Genomic DNA, 18,190 nt, shown 5'->3' with positions numbered 1-18,190 from the left:
AGATCAATTGTGTATTCAAAAATCACTATAAATTGATATACCACTACAGTTTAGGTTTTAAATACAAGTAACAAAATTTCATGTTCTCCATAAAATAAAATAAAAACTCATGTTTAATGATCTAGAATAATAGTAACTTTCAACTAATTTAAGGTTAATTAACATTTAATCAATGTGAGTTTAGTTATTTTTATTCACTTTTGAGATTAGAGGGAGTAGCTGTTTGCTGCAACCTATTCCTTTCTGTCATATATCTTCCTTATAACATTAGTCAAAATATACTTTTACCAATGCGTGTCTTATTCTTATCTGATTTTTCGACCCTGGTTTTTCAATAAATATACTCGTTATTTGTGGAATCCTTAACATGTCCTATAAAAAAAAGATCTATCATTGTGATCTATTCATACATGTTCATAAGTTAGGTTCGATCAATTTTGACCAAGTTTAGGTTGAGTAAAAAAACTCATATTTTTTTCCATTAAACCCCAATCCAATCCAGTGATGAGCGAGTTGATTTGACTTAGATCATTGGATTCATTCATGAGATTATTGGTGTGGCTTCTCAATCCATCTCTTATACGTTCAAATCTATCAAAATACACATTGGAAGTGTGCTTCCGCTAAATCTATCCAAAAACACTTTCAAATCAACATATAATAGTCTTAAAGTCACTTTTTTATTAACAGATCAGGTTCACATGTAATCAATTTCAGAATCATAAACCTGCTACCCAAACCTAACAAATTTAGAATTGAACAAGTTGATCCGGGTCAGATCTTAAGTTAAACAGATTCAAATGAAATATAGGCTGAGTTAGTTTGGTTCAACGGGATACCCAAACCAAAATATTTGTTGATATATTATAGTCTATGAAGCCCGGATACGTAGTACGGGTGTGGGTACGATACGATATAAGTACGCGGATCCACGAAATTTTTAAAATTCAGGATACGACACGGCTAAGATGCGTTAATAAAATATTTATACTAAAATTTATAAGCATGTAAAATATTTGAAAAAAAAGGCATCGATTACTCTTCAATACTATGTAATCATAAAAGTCAAAAATTTTAAAAAATAATACATGTGATCAAAATAAAAAATTTAAAGCTTTCATATAAATCATGTTCTATTTTTATTCATATGTTATGATATCAACAAATGCATCAATAAAAAAACTCAAAACAAAATTTGTTTAATGTTAGATTGATTGAATCTCCTTTGTCTCTCTCGTTACTTTCATCCACAAAAAACATAATTTTTAATTTGTTAATCGAAAAATAGTTATAGTGATTAATATCTTAAATTTAATCATATAAATCTCCATTGAATTTTCACAACACAATCTCACTTTTTTACTCTTCATTTTTTTCCAAGATACGTCTATGTGAAGTATCTATGTGTCTCTGTCGAGTATCTTATAAGTATTTGATAAAATATATATTTTAAATTAAAATAATTGATTCCAATACTCTGTAGGTACGTATTCGCAAATATATCCGTGAAGTATCGATATTTGATATATATCCAATACGGATACATCTCCATTTTAGAGTATCTGAACTTCATAGATTATACTTCTTTCATTCCCTAATAATTGACTTATTTGTAAAAAAAAAAAATGTCTAAAGAATTAATCCCTCCGTCCCTTAACGTAACCTCCCTTTGCTTTTTTCACATTTCTTAAGAAAATCTGACAATGTAATTATTATGTCTGTTTTGTGTGTTAATATTACCATATTGTCCTTTGTTTGTATATGTATTAAATTTGACTTTTTAAATTTTAAAACAAGTTAGTAGTAGTATTAATTAGGGGTATGTTTAGGGAAAAAATAATAAATGCATCTAATAATTTGAAAAGGGGTTTAGATTTAGAGACAAAAACAAAGTCAAATGGGTAGTTAGATATAGGACCGAGGGAGTAGGTTTTAAGCTGACAAATAGTTCCAAAATTATTATTAAATGCCCAAGTTGCCGGTGTTGAAGATAGACCAGCTAGGCATTAAACGACACTGACTTCAATCCCCAAAATAAGTATTTGACTTCAAATCAAATCATCAAATATCAAATTGCTTATCTCTATCAACCAAGATCTATATAAATTGATAAAGAACAAGCAAACATTTGCATCTTCATAAAGTGATGCAAACCATGCAATGTACTTTATCAATATCAATATTTTCATATAGTATTATTTTATTCCAAGATTAATTAGATCTTTTCCACTGTTTTGTTTCTTCTAATATTCTATTATAGGTAAAATTATTTTCATTTGTCTTTTACTATATCTAAATTTTTCATTTCAAGTTACTAGCTCCTCTACTTTATCTTATTTCAATTTAATCCTATTATGTTTTTACATGAATTTGTAGGTAAACAAGGCCAAATATAAAATTGGAAATTACGATAACAGACTCATGAGGTAATTTTGCTTGGAATTTAATTCATATCCTCCGTCAGTGAACAAAAACTTTTACACATACATTTAGTCATATCTTACTATTATGTCACTCTACTTTATTATTACATAAAATATACTAATATCTATATGATAAGTTGCGATCGAATGCATATGTGTACACCGAGAGTTTAATGGACTAAAATGTAAATAAAGTAAGTTTATTTTGACATGCAGTAACATAAGCAGTAGCAGGTTAACCACCTTGAGAAGTTACCGTGGTACACAAGTCTTCAAGTTTAGCACTACTACTATCAATTCTCACAAACCTATTTGTGCAAAGATCAAATCATTTTCACTCAGAAGAGGGATTGTGAAGGTTGAACCAAAACCAATAAAATGTTTCAGTTCAAAAGCTGTTGATTTGTTGGAGAAGCTTGTTGTGAAGTTCTTTTATGATTCTTCACTTTGTCATCACTGGATTGCTGGTAATTTTGCACCTGTCAAAGATGAGACACCTCCTATTAAGGATCTTCCTGTTAAAGGACACCTTCCGGTTAGTGACATAAGTGGTTGTTTTGATGTTAGATTGTTAATGAATATATAACGTGTCGCAACTCATTAATCACGGTTTTGTGTTTATTCTATCTTTATTCTTTTGAATCAGATTAATGTTTACCTGTAATACAATCTGGCATTAGAACAATATCAGGTCCTATCACTCATCACTAACCATTTGAAGTCTATTGCAGGATTGCTTGAATGGAGAGTTTGTCAGGGTGGGACCTAATCCAAAGTTTTCTCCCGTCGCTGGATATCATTGGTAAACTTTTGTCTTGTCTTTTTTTCCTTGTATAGTTATATGGTTTCAATTCAACAGCATAACATGAGAACTTGCACAGATCTAGGTGTATATTTATTTTTATTATATTGCTTTTCAATTTGATCCATATGTATTGCTTCTCAGTATATTGATTTTCATTTACATATAGTTACTTTTAGGAAGGTTTGGTATTTAAGTTTATCTGGACTCATATCATGCTTTCCATTTCTATTTCTGCAGGTTTGATGGAGATGGGTGCGCGATTCTCTTCCTTTAATCAAATATATATTTGATGCTTGATTAGGCACGATATAAAAACCTAATAACGAATACCTTTTACTGTTAAAAAAGATATTAACAGAAGGTTGCATTTGGTATCAATGAATTGCAGAATGATTCATGGTTTGCGCATCAAAGATGGAAAAGCAACATATGTTTCTCATTTCGTGAGAACTTCTCGCCTTAAACAAGAAGAATACTTTGGAGGCTGTAAATTTATGAAGGTATAAAAGAAAGTGAAAAATATAGAAGCTTAGTGAAGAATATACTAATGATATGATACTTCTTGTATGTCCTTTTCAGATTGGAGATGTCAAGGGTCTACTTGGACTTTTAATGGTTACCATACAAACGTTGAGAGAAAAATTGAAAATACTAGATGTTTCTTATGGAACTGGAACAGGTAAATTATGCAATGTACCTTTTTACATTCTGCACTTTTTTCAGTACAATCAAATAGTGTTTCATAATGTTTCTTAATAATGTATGTCCAATTTCAGCTAATACAGGTCTTGTATATCACAATGGGAAGCTTCTAGCGCTCTCAGAACGAGACAAACCATGTTAGTACTTTTCGTTTCTGTTATATCTGAAATGCCGTGGACTAAATAGAACAAAGTGGTTAAAAAGATTCATCAGATTCATGTGTATACTAAATTTTGCAGTGTGTGTTTACCACTTCTGCTATACAACTCAAGTGTTGTTATCTTAAATTTTGCAGATGCTATTAAAGTTTTTGAAGATGGTAATTTGCATACACTTGGTATACTAGATTATGACAAGAGATTGGACCATTATTTCACTTCTCATCCAAAAATTGATCCTTATACTGGTAAATCCATCATCTTCACATAAGTGATTAAGTTGACTGATTTAATGGAATAGTCATATGTAGCTCCGACACTTCAGGTTGATGTCATGTCTAGTTTTCGACATATGTCAGTGTCTGACATCAACATTGACACATGTTATATTCAATTACTTTCATTTTCTTAAACTATTAGTGGTGTATGTGCTTCATACTTGTTCTTATTCGAGCAAATAAATATCTTGTGTGCAGGGGAAATGTTTACATTTGGATATGCACAAACACCGCCATATATCACATACAGAGTAATTTCAAAAGATGGTTATATGCATGATCCTGTTCCAATTACAATATCAGATCCCATCATGGTGCATGATTTTGCCATAACCGAAAATTACGCAATATTTATGGATCTTCCTGTGTACTTTAGGCCAAAGGTATGGCAAGTTTTTCTGTTAATGTAATCTGACTAAAGATTAATTTGTTAATCATATCGCTTGGTGGAAATCAAATGGATCTTGAATTGTTAATCATTCCACTTTGCAGGAAATGGTGAAGAATAATAAACTCATATTCTCTTTTGATTCAACCAAGAAAGCTCGTTTTGGTGTCCTACCTCGATATGCTAAAGATGATAAGCTCATAAGATGGTTTGAATTGCCAAATTGCTTCATATTCCATAATGGTGTGTTTATTTGCTTTTAGTTCCTCTTAATATAATATGATGAATATTGATGCAAGATAGAATAGGAGCAGTGTATTATTTGTGCTTTAAATTCATTTAATCTGATTGACTCGTTAATTGTAACCTTTTATATGAATTTTTTTTCACTAGCTAATGCTTGGGAGGAGGAGGATGAAGTTGTTTTGATCACGTGCCGACTGAAGAATCTAGACTTGGACATGGTCAGCGAGGATGTCAAGGATAAGCTTGAAAGTTTCTCAAATGAATTGTAAAAAGAATTGTTCTTATTTGTAATTTATTATGTAGCTAATTTTACTAGATGTCATTCTATGTCTACATGTATTGAATAATTTGAATGAAATCTTTCCAGGTATGAAATGAGGTTTAACATGAAAACCGGTAAAGCTTCTCAAAAGAAACTATCAGCATTTTCTATAGATTTTCCTAGGGTGAATGAAAGATACACCGGCAGGTAATTTAAACCAGCCGCTATTTTGCGCAATCTGCGATTGACAACACTGATATGCGCTTTTCTAATTGCGTTTTAAGATGGAGTCAGAAAAGTAACATGTTTATGCATGTCTACCAGAAGTCCATAACATGTACTTTATTATATTCATTTCATCAGGAAACAGAAGTATGTATATGGAACCATATTGGACAGCATTACAACTGGGATTGTTAAATTTGATTTGAGTGCCAAACCTGATTTTGGCAAAACAAAGCTTGAAGTTGGTGGAAATGTTCATGGTATCTATGACTTGGGACAAGGAACGTTTTGCTCTGATCCTATTTATGTCCCACGCGTCCCTGGAACCGATTCTGAAGAAGACGATGGATACTTGATCTTTTTTGTACATGATGAGAATACTAGGTACCTAATTCTCTATATTTCTGACTATGACATGATTTAGTTTTAGTTTTTTGAGATTTTTTTTCAATATGGAGTGAGTTTAAGCTATACTACTACAGGAAATCGTTTGTGCACGTCATAGATGCAAGAACAATGTCAGCAGATCCAGTTGCAGTTGTAGAATTGCCTCAAAGAGTTCCATATGGTTTCCATGCTTTCTTTATGACAGAGGTTTGTGTTTCTTCATATTTCTTATTTCTAATTGCATTTCTTCCTCTCTATTTCCTATGCTCATTTTGTTTTACCCCCTTTCCTTTTTGTTCATGTGCATTCTGTTCATTATTTCTTCATGACTCTCTTCACAGGACCAACTGCAAGAACAAGCCAAACTATAATTTTGTTGACAGCTTCACCGTACAACACTGCGTCGATCTGTTTACACATCTTTGTAGGATATTTTTTGAATATTTGATAAAAGAATAAAGTTCTCATTATTCTATTATTTGAGAAATGGTTACTCGAGTAGATAACATCGTATGGGGGAGAAAGTTTTTAGATGTAAAAGTTATTTACACTGATTAGTTTTTTTTTTACCAAAGTTATACTGGTTAGTTAGTTACACTAATTTTTTTTTTTTTTTTGAAGGAGTTAGTTACACTAGTTAGTCGCTATTCTCATTGGCTATATAAATCCTATGTACTCTTGATGTAATTCATTCTCTCATTATTCATATATAATAATTTACATTTTACTTTTCTCTATTATATTCTCTTATTAGTGATTTTTATCAAGAATGGTAACATTAGTTAGTGGTTACTCCATTAGATAATATTATTGTTCTTTACTTAGTTCATTGTATCTTGGTGAGATTTTGAGGATCTCGTATTACGGGGCATTTGGTCTCTTCTGTTGGGTTTAGCCACCACTCTTCAAAGTCATTTTCATGTATTTGCAAACAAAAGCACAAATTTTTTATTTGCGAACACATGTGTGGTGTTTTAAAAACATTGGGGGGATATGTTCCGTGTAAGGCTGGGCTATCAAGTTCGGACATCATCGAGCATCGTGAAAAGTTATTGAAATCGATTTTTTATGAAGTTCACCTACCGAGAGGGTGGTTTTGCACAATTATCATGTTCACCACTAGGGTGGAGCTCAAATATGAAGGGCACGCACACACCATAAACAACAATAGGTCAACAATTTCATATGGAACAAGTCTTACTTTCCATTCAAAGATAATGTGTGGAAGGAAGGATAGATAGGATAAAACAAAGCTTTAAGATTTTGAGAGTATATATGAGTACACAAGTGATTCTAGTTGTAAAGTTCACAAACCAAAGTGATTTTTTCTTTTATTTGTCTCACTCATTTTGCAAATGGAATGTAAAGAGAAACACAAGTAAGGGGAGAACGAACGAGGCATGACGTGTACCATGCCACTGGTTTCACCACTGTAACTAACTTAGCCAAGAATGAGTTGCCATTGATATACAGCATCATGAGTTGGATGAGGCAAAGCCCTTCATCTTCACCTGTAATATATGTAAGACATGTAAGAATTGTCAGCATATGGAGTAGACGAAAATAATTACTATTTTCTAGTATCAAGTTTATAATTTATACCTGTTGCGGTATGGTTGAGGGAGGGTCATTTAATAGCACCATTTGATTCAATCTTTTTACCAAAGAAGTCACCCTCTTGTTTTCCATTTGCCTGTGAATGACATAGTGCTGTAAAGCCATTTCCATCATGGTAACTGATGTTGAAACCCTGCATTTTGTGCATGTGCTGCGACACATTAGATGAGCCTTGATTCTCATTGTTGGTACCCGATGTTGCACCAGTATTGTTGCCTTTTTCTAGAGCGGCATTAGAATCGTTGTGTTCGAGCTTCTTTGTATTGAGAAAACGACCGCCATTTCCCCTTGCCCTTCTCAAAGCATGTTGGTGACGGGATTCATGAAGATATGGCTGTTAGAAATGAATGATACAACTGTGACTATGATTAATTCTACACAAATGGAAAAGTAGTAATACATATTTATACTAGTACTAGAGTCCCAATCTTCATTAAATAAGAAAACTAATAATGATAAATGGTAAAATATAGAAACCATTCCTAAGGGATATATTTTACATATTTCTTAATAAAAACTCTTGAGGTGCCTTTTCCAAACTGCTTAATCTTTTAGAAAAGTAGGTTTTGGATACCAACAGATGCACAAATATGATAGTCAAGTATAAAACACAGTGAATTTTAATTTTACATCCATTTTTTCATCATATCAATGATAATGCTATAAGGTAGATATCAGTCATACCTTTCTAACTTTAATAACTTTCTTTTCAAGTTCAGCCTTAGCACGTGACTGTCTTCGTCTCAAAATACCATGATACTGCTTTGCATTGACATACACAGGTTCCTCTTCCATTTTAAGCGGCAAAAGCATTCTAGCATGATGCATTTGGTATAGCTGAGGATTCATCTAGCATAATGCCAATAGCTGTTAGGACTCGAGTAAATTAGCAACAGAGCAGTATTAACTAAGAATGTTAAAAGACTGATAGGCCTACAAAAATAAAAATTGTCTTGGACGAAAAAAGGAAGATAAAGAGAGGTTTAATTTAAATTTAAATGCAAAAGTCCATAGAGAGGGAAACAAGGTAACGAGGGAAACAAGAGAGCCAAGACTTGCAGCTGAAGATACATTCAAGCTTATTGTTACGATTACCAAGTACTAACATGGTCAAATCACTTCAAATTGAATGAGTGACAAGTCATATATTCTCAATAGTTTAGTTCATAAAACTAAAAAGTATACATAAATATATATAAATTATAGTCCGAAAAACTAACTACAAATATTACTATTAACATTAATCTACACACAATTAAGAACATGCAATCAATCAACACAATAATTTTTTATTACCAAAATAAGAATACATACTACACACAAAGAAACCCGATACATAGTCGAGTACAGATACATAATGATTGTACAGACATTCACATTGTTTATTGCTCACTTATAAACAAATACTATCAGTAGTCAATATATGATGATTACAATTTTTTTTAAAGTGCGATCATAACAAGTATGCATAGCTGCATATTTTCTCCCTACCTATATCAGCACATATTCTTATACTATGAATCGGTCAGAAAAAACATACAATTGTCTGTTTTTAGTTAGTAAGACATATCAAACACGAATCATGATTCATATCTAGATGACAATTGTTTCTTTAGTTGGTAAGAAGTGCAAAAAATTTATCCGAGAAATATCGGTGAAAGTATCTTTAAAAGTAATTTAATTTTTTATCGGATATTTTTTCGGTACGTATGTGTATCAATATTGAATATGTGCCGGACACCGATACTCTTCTATCTCTGAACTATCTTGGCTTCATAGATTACACTCATATTCACTTTATGAACTATTTTATCATTACAACATATTTGTAAGTTTTTTTTTCAAACATATTTGCTGATAGTATTTGTAATAATTATAAATATTAATATGCCATGTCCTTGCAAGGAATAAATGAATATGCTGATTGTATTTTATGTTGTGAATAAGGCTATCATGCACAGATATAGGTGCACACAATATCTATCCTAGACACCAAACACAAGAACTAAACAAATTATCTTTCCAATGAATAAAAAGAAGGTAAGTTCCAGTCTACAGATTAAAAAAGAGACTAGATTAAGTAAGTTTGATTTTCAATCACATCGACATAGCAGTATTTTTTAATAGCATACCATAGCTTGTTGTCCATAAGCATTCAAGATTTGACCGAATTGTGCATTTGAATAAGATGTTAAAACCTGTAACCAGATATGACAAAAGTTCACCATGTGTACATATCTTGGAAAAATGTAATGATAAAGATCTTACAATTGAATGACCAACAAGTTCCATCTGCGAATTTGGACCAAGGTGTTTGTCCATGGTAAATGAGGTTGAGGACAGGGCATGTTTGATGTTTCGGTGCTCCTTGGCAACGTCCCCACCTGAGACCAATAAGACATTTTTTTATGAATATTATGTGCATAGACAATGCTAATACATGTAAAGAGACACATTTAATTTGTGCTTAAGAATTCTCAATCTATCATTCAAAATTCACCATTGAAGACACAATTCTCTCACTTTGAACACAACTAGAATATTATTGAGTGAAATTTCCTTCAAAAAGTTACTTGAGTTGTCTATAAGTTTCCCTTGATTATGAACAATAATAGTAAATAAGGGGGTAAAATGCTTATATGTTCGTTTCCATGAAAAAGTCCAATTGGTTTGACAAATCTAGATACCAAATTGCAAATGGCCTAAAATTATGTCACTTAATATATCAAAACATATAAATTACTACAAATAACACAAGCATGCTGGCTAAGATGTGTAAGCAAAAGGAAGTAATAACAAAAATACACTATAAACAAGAAAGTTTGAAGAGGCATAAAAATACAGACACCTGAGTTATCAGTTAGAGAAAGTGAAGGAGAAACCAAAGGCTCTGAATGTGTGACATCATTCATGATTGAACTATTTAGCTGATCAGTTGAATATGGTTTGGAGCCATTTTCAAGCCACCAAGGCTGATGATGAGAGTAAATGGAAGATGGCAACTGAACCTGCTCACTATGTTTTATTCTCCAATCATCAGTTTCTGGTTTCCCTGGCATCCTTTCACAGCTTTTTCCTTTCAACCAAACAAAGATACAACAAATTCCAAATCACAAAAACATAATAAATTTTTAAAAAAAAAGTAAAAAAATTAAATAATTTTTTGAACATTTAGTCCCTTGAAGCACGGACACTCCTGGGATTAGACGTGTCTAGGTGTCGGACATGTGTCGCGTTCGACACCGACACATAATTACATTGAATTATGTGATTTCCTCAAATTATTAGTGGTGTCTGCGTGTGTCAGTGTCTGTGTCGTGTCCGTATCCGTGCTTTTACTTAGATAAGCTCAAAAATACTTGAGCTTGACCAAGCTCTGTGTTCTTAAGCTTAGAAATTGAATACCAAAGTATGAAAACAAAGTGATTACTACACAACCCTTTTTCATTTACTTGACTGAAAACTCAAAACTCAAATTTTATTTTTCTATCACCTTGTTGCAAACCAAATACATACTTAAAAGAAAATTACCATTTTTCATAAAGGAAAACAAAAACATGCAAACAGATAAACACCCTTTACAAAATTGTGGTCAAATTTGAATCAAAAATATAGATTTGGTGATTTAAAAGCATAAAGTTAGAATCTTTAGAAGAACTTACTATTGGAAGGTTTGGTCTTCAGAAGCTGAGTTGCATTGAGGTCAGACTCTTTCTCTCTCTTTCTATGTTATTATTAGGAGAGACAATGAAGCATCATTACATTGAATTTGAATTGAAGAGAATATAAGAATAACAAGGAATCAATATTATTATTTTTATATTATTTTATTTAATAAAAAGTTAAATTTTAAATTTAAAAAAAAATTAGGAAATGAGAAAATTATTAGTAATGATTTAAGTGACATTATTGAGCATTTTAAATCATTTTCCAAAAGATTAGTTTTATGTTTGAGAAATGATATTTGAACAATCAAAATTTACAACTTATTTGACAACTATATATAAAAAAAAAAAAATACTATTTATGATTGTTGATTTGATTCAAGAAAAGAGAAAAAAAGAACTAATATAAAAACGAAATCGTATCTATACACTATATAAATATGTTGTTGAACAACTAAATTGTTGTCCAAATAACAATTTTCTTATTGAAATTCACTCACAACTGATCTTAAAGGTGTTAGACCTAACAATATGAGCTTTGTCAATTGACTTAGGTATTGTTGACAACTAAGTAAAGTTTGTATATGTAAAATTTCTTAAGAGAACTATCAACTTTAATTAAAGTTTATAAAAAAAAATTGACAAAAATTAAATTAAAGTTTATAATGAAAATTATATACTATCTTAGTCTTATATTATGTATTTTTTTTTTCAAATCAAGTATTTTTGTGTGCTACTGCAAAGACTAATTCTTTCAGCCAACTATGATTGTAATAGATGATAAAATTCTCCTTCAAAAGATTAAATATTGTTGTATTTTTTTGGTAAATAATTCAATATTGTTGTATTATGATTACTAAATTCGAACTCATAATCCCTAGTTAAATGAAAGAGATCCCTTATCATCTCAATATTCTAATTTCTCTTGGTTTTATATTATGTATTTCGTTCGCTCATATTATTTGTTTTTCATACACACTATCACTTGTATGAATCTGAGTTGGTTGGTTTTGTTTTGTTTTGAGAAAATGAAAATGCAAGAAATATATTTTATTATTTTCTACTTCACGCAAAGGTCTTTGTCCTTGTCGGAGAAAACCAAAATAAAATAAATATGTAACCTTAATTACCTAATTTAATTGAGTGTAATGCAAGAACAATGATGTATTGACAAAAATGGTCCCTCTTATCTCATTTTCTTTACTTTACTTTACTTTAGAATGACCTCAACAGAAACATTGTTTAAGAAGTTTGTCAATCCTTATCCTTGTGTTTCCTAGTACAAACATAAAATATATATGGAGTATGACGAATGCATCACATGGATAAGAATAAATAAATAATAGTAATATTTTAAAATTCTTTTTTTATTCTCAATGAGTTGTCTTAGATGTAAGTTTTACGCCGTTATTATTAATTAATAGTAGTTGCTTAATTCGTTTAACCATCTTTTTGTTTTCAATTTTTTTTGCAAGACTTTTGTTTTCAAAATTAAGTTAAATAAGAAACGACAACTATGTTTAATCTATTTCTTTCAAAAAAAACTATGTTTAATCTATTAGTACTAGGTTAATGTCACTTGTGCTGTGTATGTGTAATGCTTCTAAATATAATATTAAGAAAAGTCGATGTTATAGTGAAAAAATAAACTAAGAGTTTTGGTTATTAAAAAAATGGGGTTTGGCTGCCAAAAGGATTATTTATTTTGAATAGCGCCAAAAGGATGGTTGTCAGATGGTTGTCACTTGTGATTATTTAATGGGTTAATTATGTTTTTGGTCCCTACAAAATTACGACCTTGTAAGTTTGGTCCTTACTTAATTTTAATAGCATTTTTAATCCCTACAAAAAATTTCTGCACTCAATATTAGTCCTCACTCAATCCAAATTTGTTTAATTTATGCTTAAACTCTTAAGTTTTTCGACAATTTTTTACAGGCGTGTTAACAACGTTATTAAAAGGTCCTCCGAAAAAAATATCGCAAAAATTTGATTTCTTCATCCATATTTTTGTTACTTATATCTTAAACTTTTGTCGTTTTAAAAAATTCATATTTAATTTATTTCATGTTAAAAAATTATAGATTTTAGTAAATGAACCTTTCATAGTGTTCTAAACTTGTATAAAAAGAATCGTTAAAAAATTTAAGAGTTTAAGGATAATTAAACAAAATTTATTTTAGCAGGGACTAAAATTATAAGTAAATTTTTTTTTGTAGGGATTAAAAAAGCTTAAAATTAAGTAAGGACTAAACTTAGAAGGTCGCAATTTTATAGGGACCAAAAACATATTTAACCCTTATTTAATTTAGCACAGAGTTTAGATGAGAAAATTGAATTTGCTTATAACTAGAAAATTAGGGGGAAAAAGTCTACTGTTGTTTTTGGATTTCCAAACTGTTGTATTTGGATTTCCAAATTCTATTATCTACCGAAGTTGTTACTAGGTTGAGTCACGACCAGGTCGCTCTCTTTAAAACGTTTCGTGGCACTACCCAAAATTGTGCAAGGCAGACTATCAACCACGCCGCCTCCAGGATCAAACAAGTCCAGCTACAACTGTGCGGTTAACTACTGCACTGTAGAAAACCGTTCGAGAATTACACCTCCAATATGGTACCAAGATCATTCTTTTAATACTGAAACCACTTTAATATGGTATTGTTACCACTCTGTTATGGTGCTGAGACCACTCAAATATGTTGTTATCACCATTCTAACTTTAATTTCTCCAAAACATCAATATGGCACTACGACCACTCAAATATGGTGATACCACCATTTATCCTCAAATAGAAAATTATTGAAATAATTTATATACCGTTAAGATCATTCTTAATTCCGACGGGACATTATTATTACGAAAAGGGACTATGATCTTAATAGTACTCTTTATTCCGAAGGGACTTATATTATCGAAGGGACTATGTTTTTAAGACCATTCTTAATTCCGAAGGGACCTTAAACCGAAAAGGGACTATGGTCTTAAGAACACTCTTAAATCCAAAGGGACAGAAAAAAGAGATGAAGAGAAGAAAGACTCGTCAACACAAGTCAAGAAAGGGAGAAGAGAGAAAAAGTTCTCGATAACTCAATGAAACTCTTTGGTGTGTTGAATGCACTGTGTGAGCTCTCTATTTATAGAGAAAATTCACAACTAATAAGTGAGAAACTTTGGGAACAAGTAATACATTACTTTGTGATTAAGTAATTCACATATTAGATCTAGTACAAAAATATCTCAATTGAGTACCAAAATATATTATATTGAGTACAAAAATATTTTACATTATGCACCAAAATATATTTCAGATCATGCACTAAAATATATTAGATTGCCTAGCAAAATATTTCAGATTGTGTTCCAAAATATTCTAGATTGCGTTCCACAATATTTTAGCAAAACTTGGGGACTAAGAAAGCACTTTCTAATAATGATTAAATTAATTATTTAATTTATCATTTCCAAATAATAAAATATATATCAATATATATTTTTTCTCTAGTGCTTACTTCGTTCACATAATTATGTACCCCTATTAGAGGTACACCCCCACTATATAAACACTACTAATGTGTGTGTTCCATCCGATGTGGGACTACCACTTTTTTCAATTCACACAACACTAGTTCTACCCAACATGGGAATTTGTGTTTAATCTTTTTACTCAATTTCCACACGTGTTCCAACAATCCCCCACTTGAATTTAACTAATGGTTTCAGAAATAACGTAAAAAAAACGTCTCTATAAGATTTGCTAGTAAACAAAGGTGTCGCCAACAACTTGAACCTTTGCATAGCAGATAATATTCTGATTTAACAAGAGTTGCTTACAGCATTGAACTCTATCTCAGACATAGAATCCGCACACAAACCTTTTCTAAGGTGTATTCTAAAATCCCGTGCGTTTATGGCCATGCACGTCTATCCCGGTTGTAACGAACGTTCTAGGTATTCTGCCCCGAATTCCATAGAAACCGGCCTCAGTTCCACATTCGTATAGGTGAGTCTATCAAGAGTACTCTTGTAGCTATGTACTCCACTCAACATAGAGTATAGATCTCATTAAGAGTTTCTGTTATCTCATCCTTCTGTCGCTACAGGATTCATGTTTTCTTAATTTTCTCATAGCATGTTCTATCACACATGACTTGTTATTACCCATTGAACCTATTTCTTGGGATCTCCAGTCATGTAGGTCGGGTTACCATCACTTGTGACCTTTGGGCATCAGTCCCATCCTACTGGATGTGTTTAGGACTTTCTTTATAGTAATTCCTTTCGTCAAAGGATTGACTAATTCTTTATCAATACGTGCATGATCTACTTTAACCGTTCCCTTTGAGAGTAGCTAGCTCTCTAACCCTTTATGTGTTCGTTCCTTAATTATCGTCTCTTTCCATTGTACTAACGATTCTCAATTTTTCTAATAGTTGCAGTACTATCACAATGAATTAACACTTCTGGAAACGGTTTTATCCACTAAGGATTCTCAACTAGAAAGCATATTATCAACTTGCTTCTCCACTAGTTTTCTCTAGTGTTCTCATCTCAGATTCATTCCATAGTGGACTGAGTCAATATCATTTCTCTTAACAAACAACTCCCCCAGTGATGCTCAATGTGTAGCCACTGGTCGCTAAATACTCATCTGAAGATGTTCTGTTTTATATCTTGTACCATTTAAGTACAATAGGTTACTCCTCAGGAGTAATCCTAGAGTCATAGTCTTCTTAAAGCACCTCATGACTCTTTCTATAGCATGACAATGCTTCTCATCCGTCTACTAGTAAACTTGCACAAAAGTTTCACGACATCGATAATGTCGGGTCTAATACATTCAGTGGCATACCTAAGTACTGCCAATGATGCTCGCATATTCTGTTTTTCTAACTCCATCTCAAGTGTTCTTACACTTGGATCATAATATATGATTGCAAGTTTACGGTCAAATAATTACATTTCCTTTAAGATCTTCTCAACTTTGTGAGATTCATCAAAAAAAATTCTCTTTTCTGATCTAGTAATCTTGAAACCAAGAATTACTTCAACTTTGTATCGGTCTTTCTTATCAATGCTGTTAATAAACAATGATTTCACATAATTCATAACATGAATCTTTAAATCAAATATGAGCAAGTCGTCTTCATAGAGACATATGATCGTGCAAATATTATTTGTTTCATTCACTTCATATTCATTCGATAACATTAGAATGTCAAATTTTTCATGTCATTCCTTAGGAGTTTATTATAGACCTCACAAAGAATTATCTAACTTACATACCTTGTTTTCCTTGTCCAAGACACGCAAAACTTTCAGGTTGTTTCATATAGATTTCTTCTTCTAGTTCACCATAAAAAAGGCAACTTTCACATCCTTTTGGAGTATTATCGAGTTATGAACAACGGCTAAAGGGACTAGTACTCTTATGGATATGATTCTAATGACTGGTGAATGAGTATCGAAGAAGTCTATATTTTTCTCTTTTTCTAAAACCTTTGACTACAAGGATAGCCTTGTATTTATCAACCGTACCATCAGGTTTTAGTTCTTTTTCCTAAAATCCAAATACAACCGATTAGTTTGCAACCATGAGACAAGTCAACAAAGTGTCATGTTTTGTTAAACTCTAGAGAATTCATTTCATCGTTTATTGTTTCTTGCCATAATTTAGCATCCAATGAGGATATAACTTCTTTAAGGCTAAATGGATCTCCTTCCAATGTATAAACCATAAGGTCCATACTCTTTAGCAATTCTTGCTTTCTTACCTCTTCGAGGTTCTATAACATCTCGTTTGATGTTTTCATAACTATTTCTGATTACTGGAATGTGATCAGATATAGTGCCCCCACTAGTTCATATTTTTTTAAAAGAAAATAAATTTTCCCCCACTAATGTCGTGTTCCCGCTAGCGCCTCCGTTAATGCCCCCACTATTCTTTATTTAAAGGGGTACTTACTTCATAGAAATCAGCATCTTTTAATTCTATGATCACTTTAACATTTAGGTCATAAAACCTATATGTTTCGCTATTTATAGCATAACCAATGAATACACATTCATAGGCTCTATTAGTGAGTTCAACTCTCTTGGAGTCCAGAATCTAAATATAATCCAGACAAACTCAAGTTCAAAAATAAGACAAATTGGATTGTCTTTTCTTCAAAAAATTCTTAATTAGAATTTTTGTTCTTAGACTTGAGTACTCTATAAATTTCAATTTTCGTTATAAAAATTGAACATATCAAGCTTATCAATTTTATTTTCCAAAATTCACAGTCATCAATAAATATGATAAAATATCATTTTATCATTTCTAGTTTATGTGTCATCGAGTTCACAGATATCATAATTTATTATGTTTAAAGATTCATATTCTCTAAATTCTGATTTATATGAACTTTTGCAATAAATAAAATTGTCTAATCATATAACTTTGGAATTAAGTCCAAGTTACTCAAATTTAAAAATTAAACGCTTGTTCACGAGTCAAATATTAAAATCACACAACTAATAAAATAGAATGAGAATTTAATTTTGAACATACCATCAAAGGCGTAGTCTTTCTCCACAAGATGATACACAAGTCTCTCTTTAAGTCTGAGTCAACTCAGTCTTATTCAATAGAAATCTGAAATTCAGATTCTTTCTTATTTTTATATGAAATATTTGAAACAAATTTTCTCATATAATTTCCATTTCATCAAAAAGCCTTTTTTCAATTAGTTCATTCTTTGATTTTTCAATGTTCACTTTTCAATTCATACATATAGCAAAAGGACTGATGAAATTGTCCTCCTATTACTCGGTACATTCCAGCTATTCAAAATTAGCTTTGATTAGGGGCGGTCAAAAGGCTATTCCACTAGGCAACCGGAGCCAAGGCACTTCGACTACTCACACACCATAACTGATTGGTTACTAATTTCATGGTGTTGTTTGCATAACTATCAAAGAGAGGAACACTTAATCCTTCTATCAAATAAATAGGATTTAACTTGCATAATTTTTGCCAAAATATATGGAT

At 31.4% G+C, this 18,190-nt stretch overlaps 2 protein-coding genes across 2 annotated transcripts; one reads left to right on the top strand and one right to left on the bottom strand.

Annotated features, from left to right (window-relative positions):
- The first annotated feature begins 1,992 nt into the window (after positions 1-1,992).
- LOC146898181 (carotenoid 9,10(9',10')-cleavage dioxygenase 1-like) lies at positions 1,993-6,614 on the top strand. Its single transcript, XM_085738516.1, has 16 exons — positions 1,993-2,260; positions 2,377-2,426; positions 2,640-2,958; positions 3,155-3,225; positions 3,466-3,480; positions 3,617-3,728; positions 3,808-3,907; positions 4,005-4,067; positions 4,226-4,336; positions 4,565-4,749; positions 4,859-4,997; positions 5,148-5,265; positions 5,368-5,469; positions 5,626-5,871; positions 5,970-6,081; positions 6,216-6,614. Exons 2-16 carry the CDS (start codon positions 2,422-2,424, stop codon positions 6,243-6,245), a joined length of 1,728 nt encoding a protein of 575 aa, XP_085594642.1. The 5' UTR covers positions 1,993-2,260; positions 2,377-2,421; the 3' UTR covers positions 6,246-6,614.
- Positions 6,615-7,053: 439 nt separating this feature from the next.
- Positions 7,054-11,251, bottom strand: LOC146898180 (nuclear transcription factor Y subunit A-1-like). The gene is made up of 7 exons (XM_085738515.1): positions 11,154-11,251; positions 10,340-10,567; positions 9,760-9,875; positions 9,624-9,689; positions 8,176-8,340; positions 7,477-7,825; positions 7,054-7,385 (listed from the first exon to the last, which is right to left on the bottom strand). The coding sequence occupies exons 2-6, from the start codon at positions 10,548-10,550 to the stop codon at positions 7,502-7,504; spliced, it is 882 nt and encodes a 293-aa protein (XP_085594641.1). The 5' UTR covers positions 10,551-10,567; positions 11,154-11,251; the 3' UTR covers positions 7,054-7,385; positions 7,477-7,501.
- Positions 11,252-18,190: the final 6,939 nt, after the last annotated feature.

This window comes from Medicago sativa, chromosome 8 (assembly GCF_051527215.1).
Source record: "Medicago sativa cultivar Bolivia chromosome 8, Bolivia_mono, whole genome shotgun sequence".
NCBI lineage: Eukaryota > Viridiplantae > Streptophyta > Magnoliopsida > Fabales > Fabaceae > Medicago > Medicago sativa.
The sequence above is the reverse complement of the archived record's forward strand: the minus strand, read 5'-3'. Positions and strand labels throughout refer to the sequence as shown.

Excerpts from the sequence above, each read along its gene's own strand:
- LOC146898181 (XM_085738516.1), top strand. Across the intron at positions 5,470-5,625 it reads AATGAAAGATACACCGGCAG|GAAACAGAAGTATGTATATG; the intron begins GTAATTTAAACC and ends TCATTTCATCAG. Across the intron at positions 5,872-5,969 it reads GTACATGATGAGAATACTAG|GAAATCGTTTGTGCACGTCA; the intron begins GTACCTAATTCT and ends ATACTACTACAG.
- LOC146898180 (XM_085738515.1), bottom strand. The coding sequence starts at position 10,550 with ATGCCAGGGAAACCAGAAACTGATGATTGGAGAATAAAACATAGTGAG. Across the intron at positions 9,690-9,759 it reads AACTTGTTGGTCATTCAATT|GTTTTAACATCTTATTCAAA; the intron begins GTAAGATCTTTA and ends ATCTGGTTACAG. Across the intron at positions 7,826-8,175 it reads AAGTTATTAAAGTTAGAAAG|CCATATCTTCATGAATCCCG; the intron begins GTATGACTGATA and ends CATTTCTAACAG.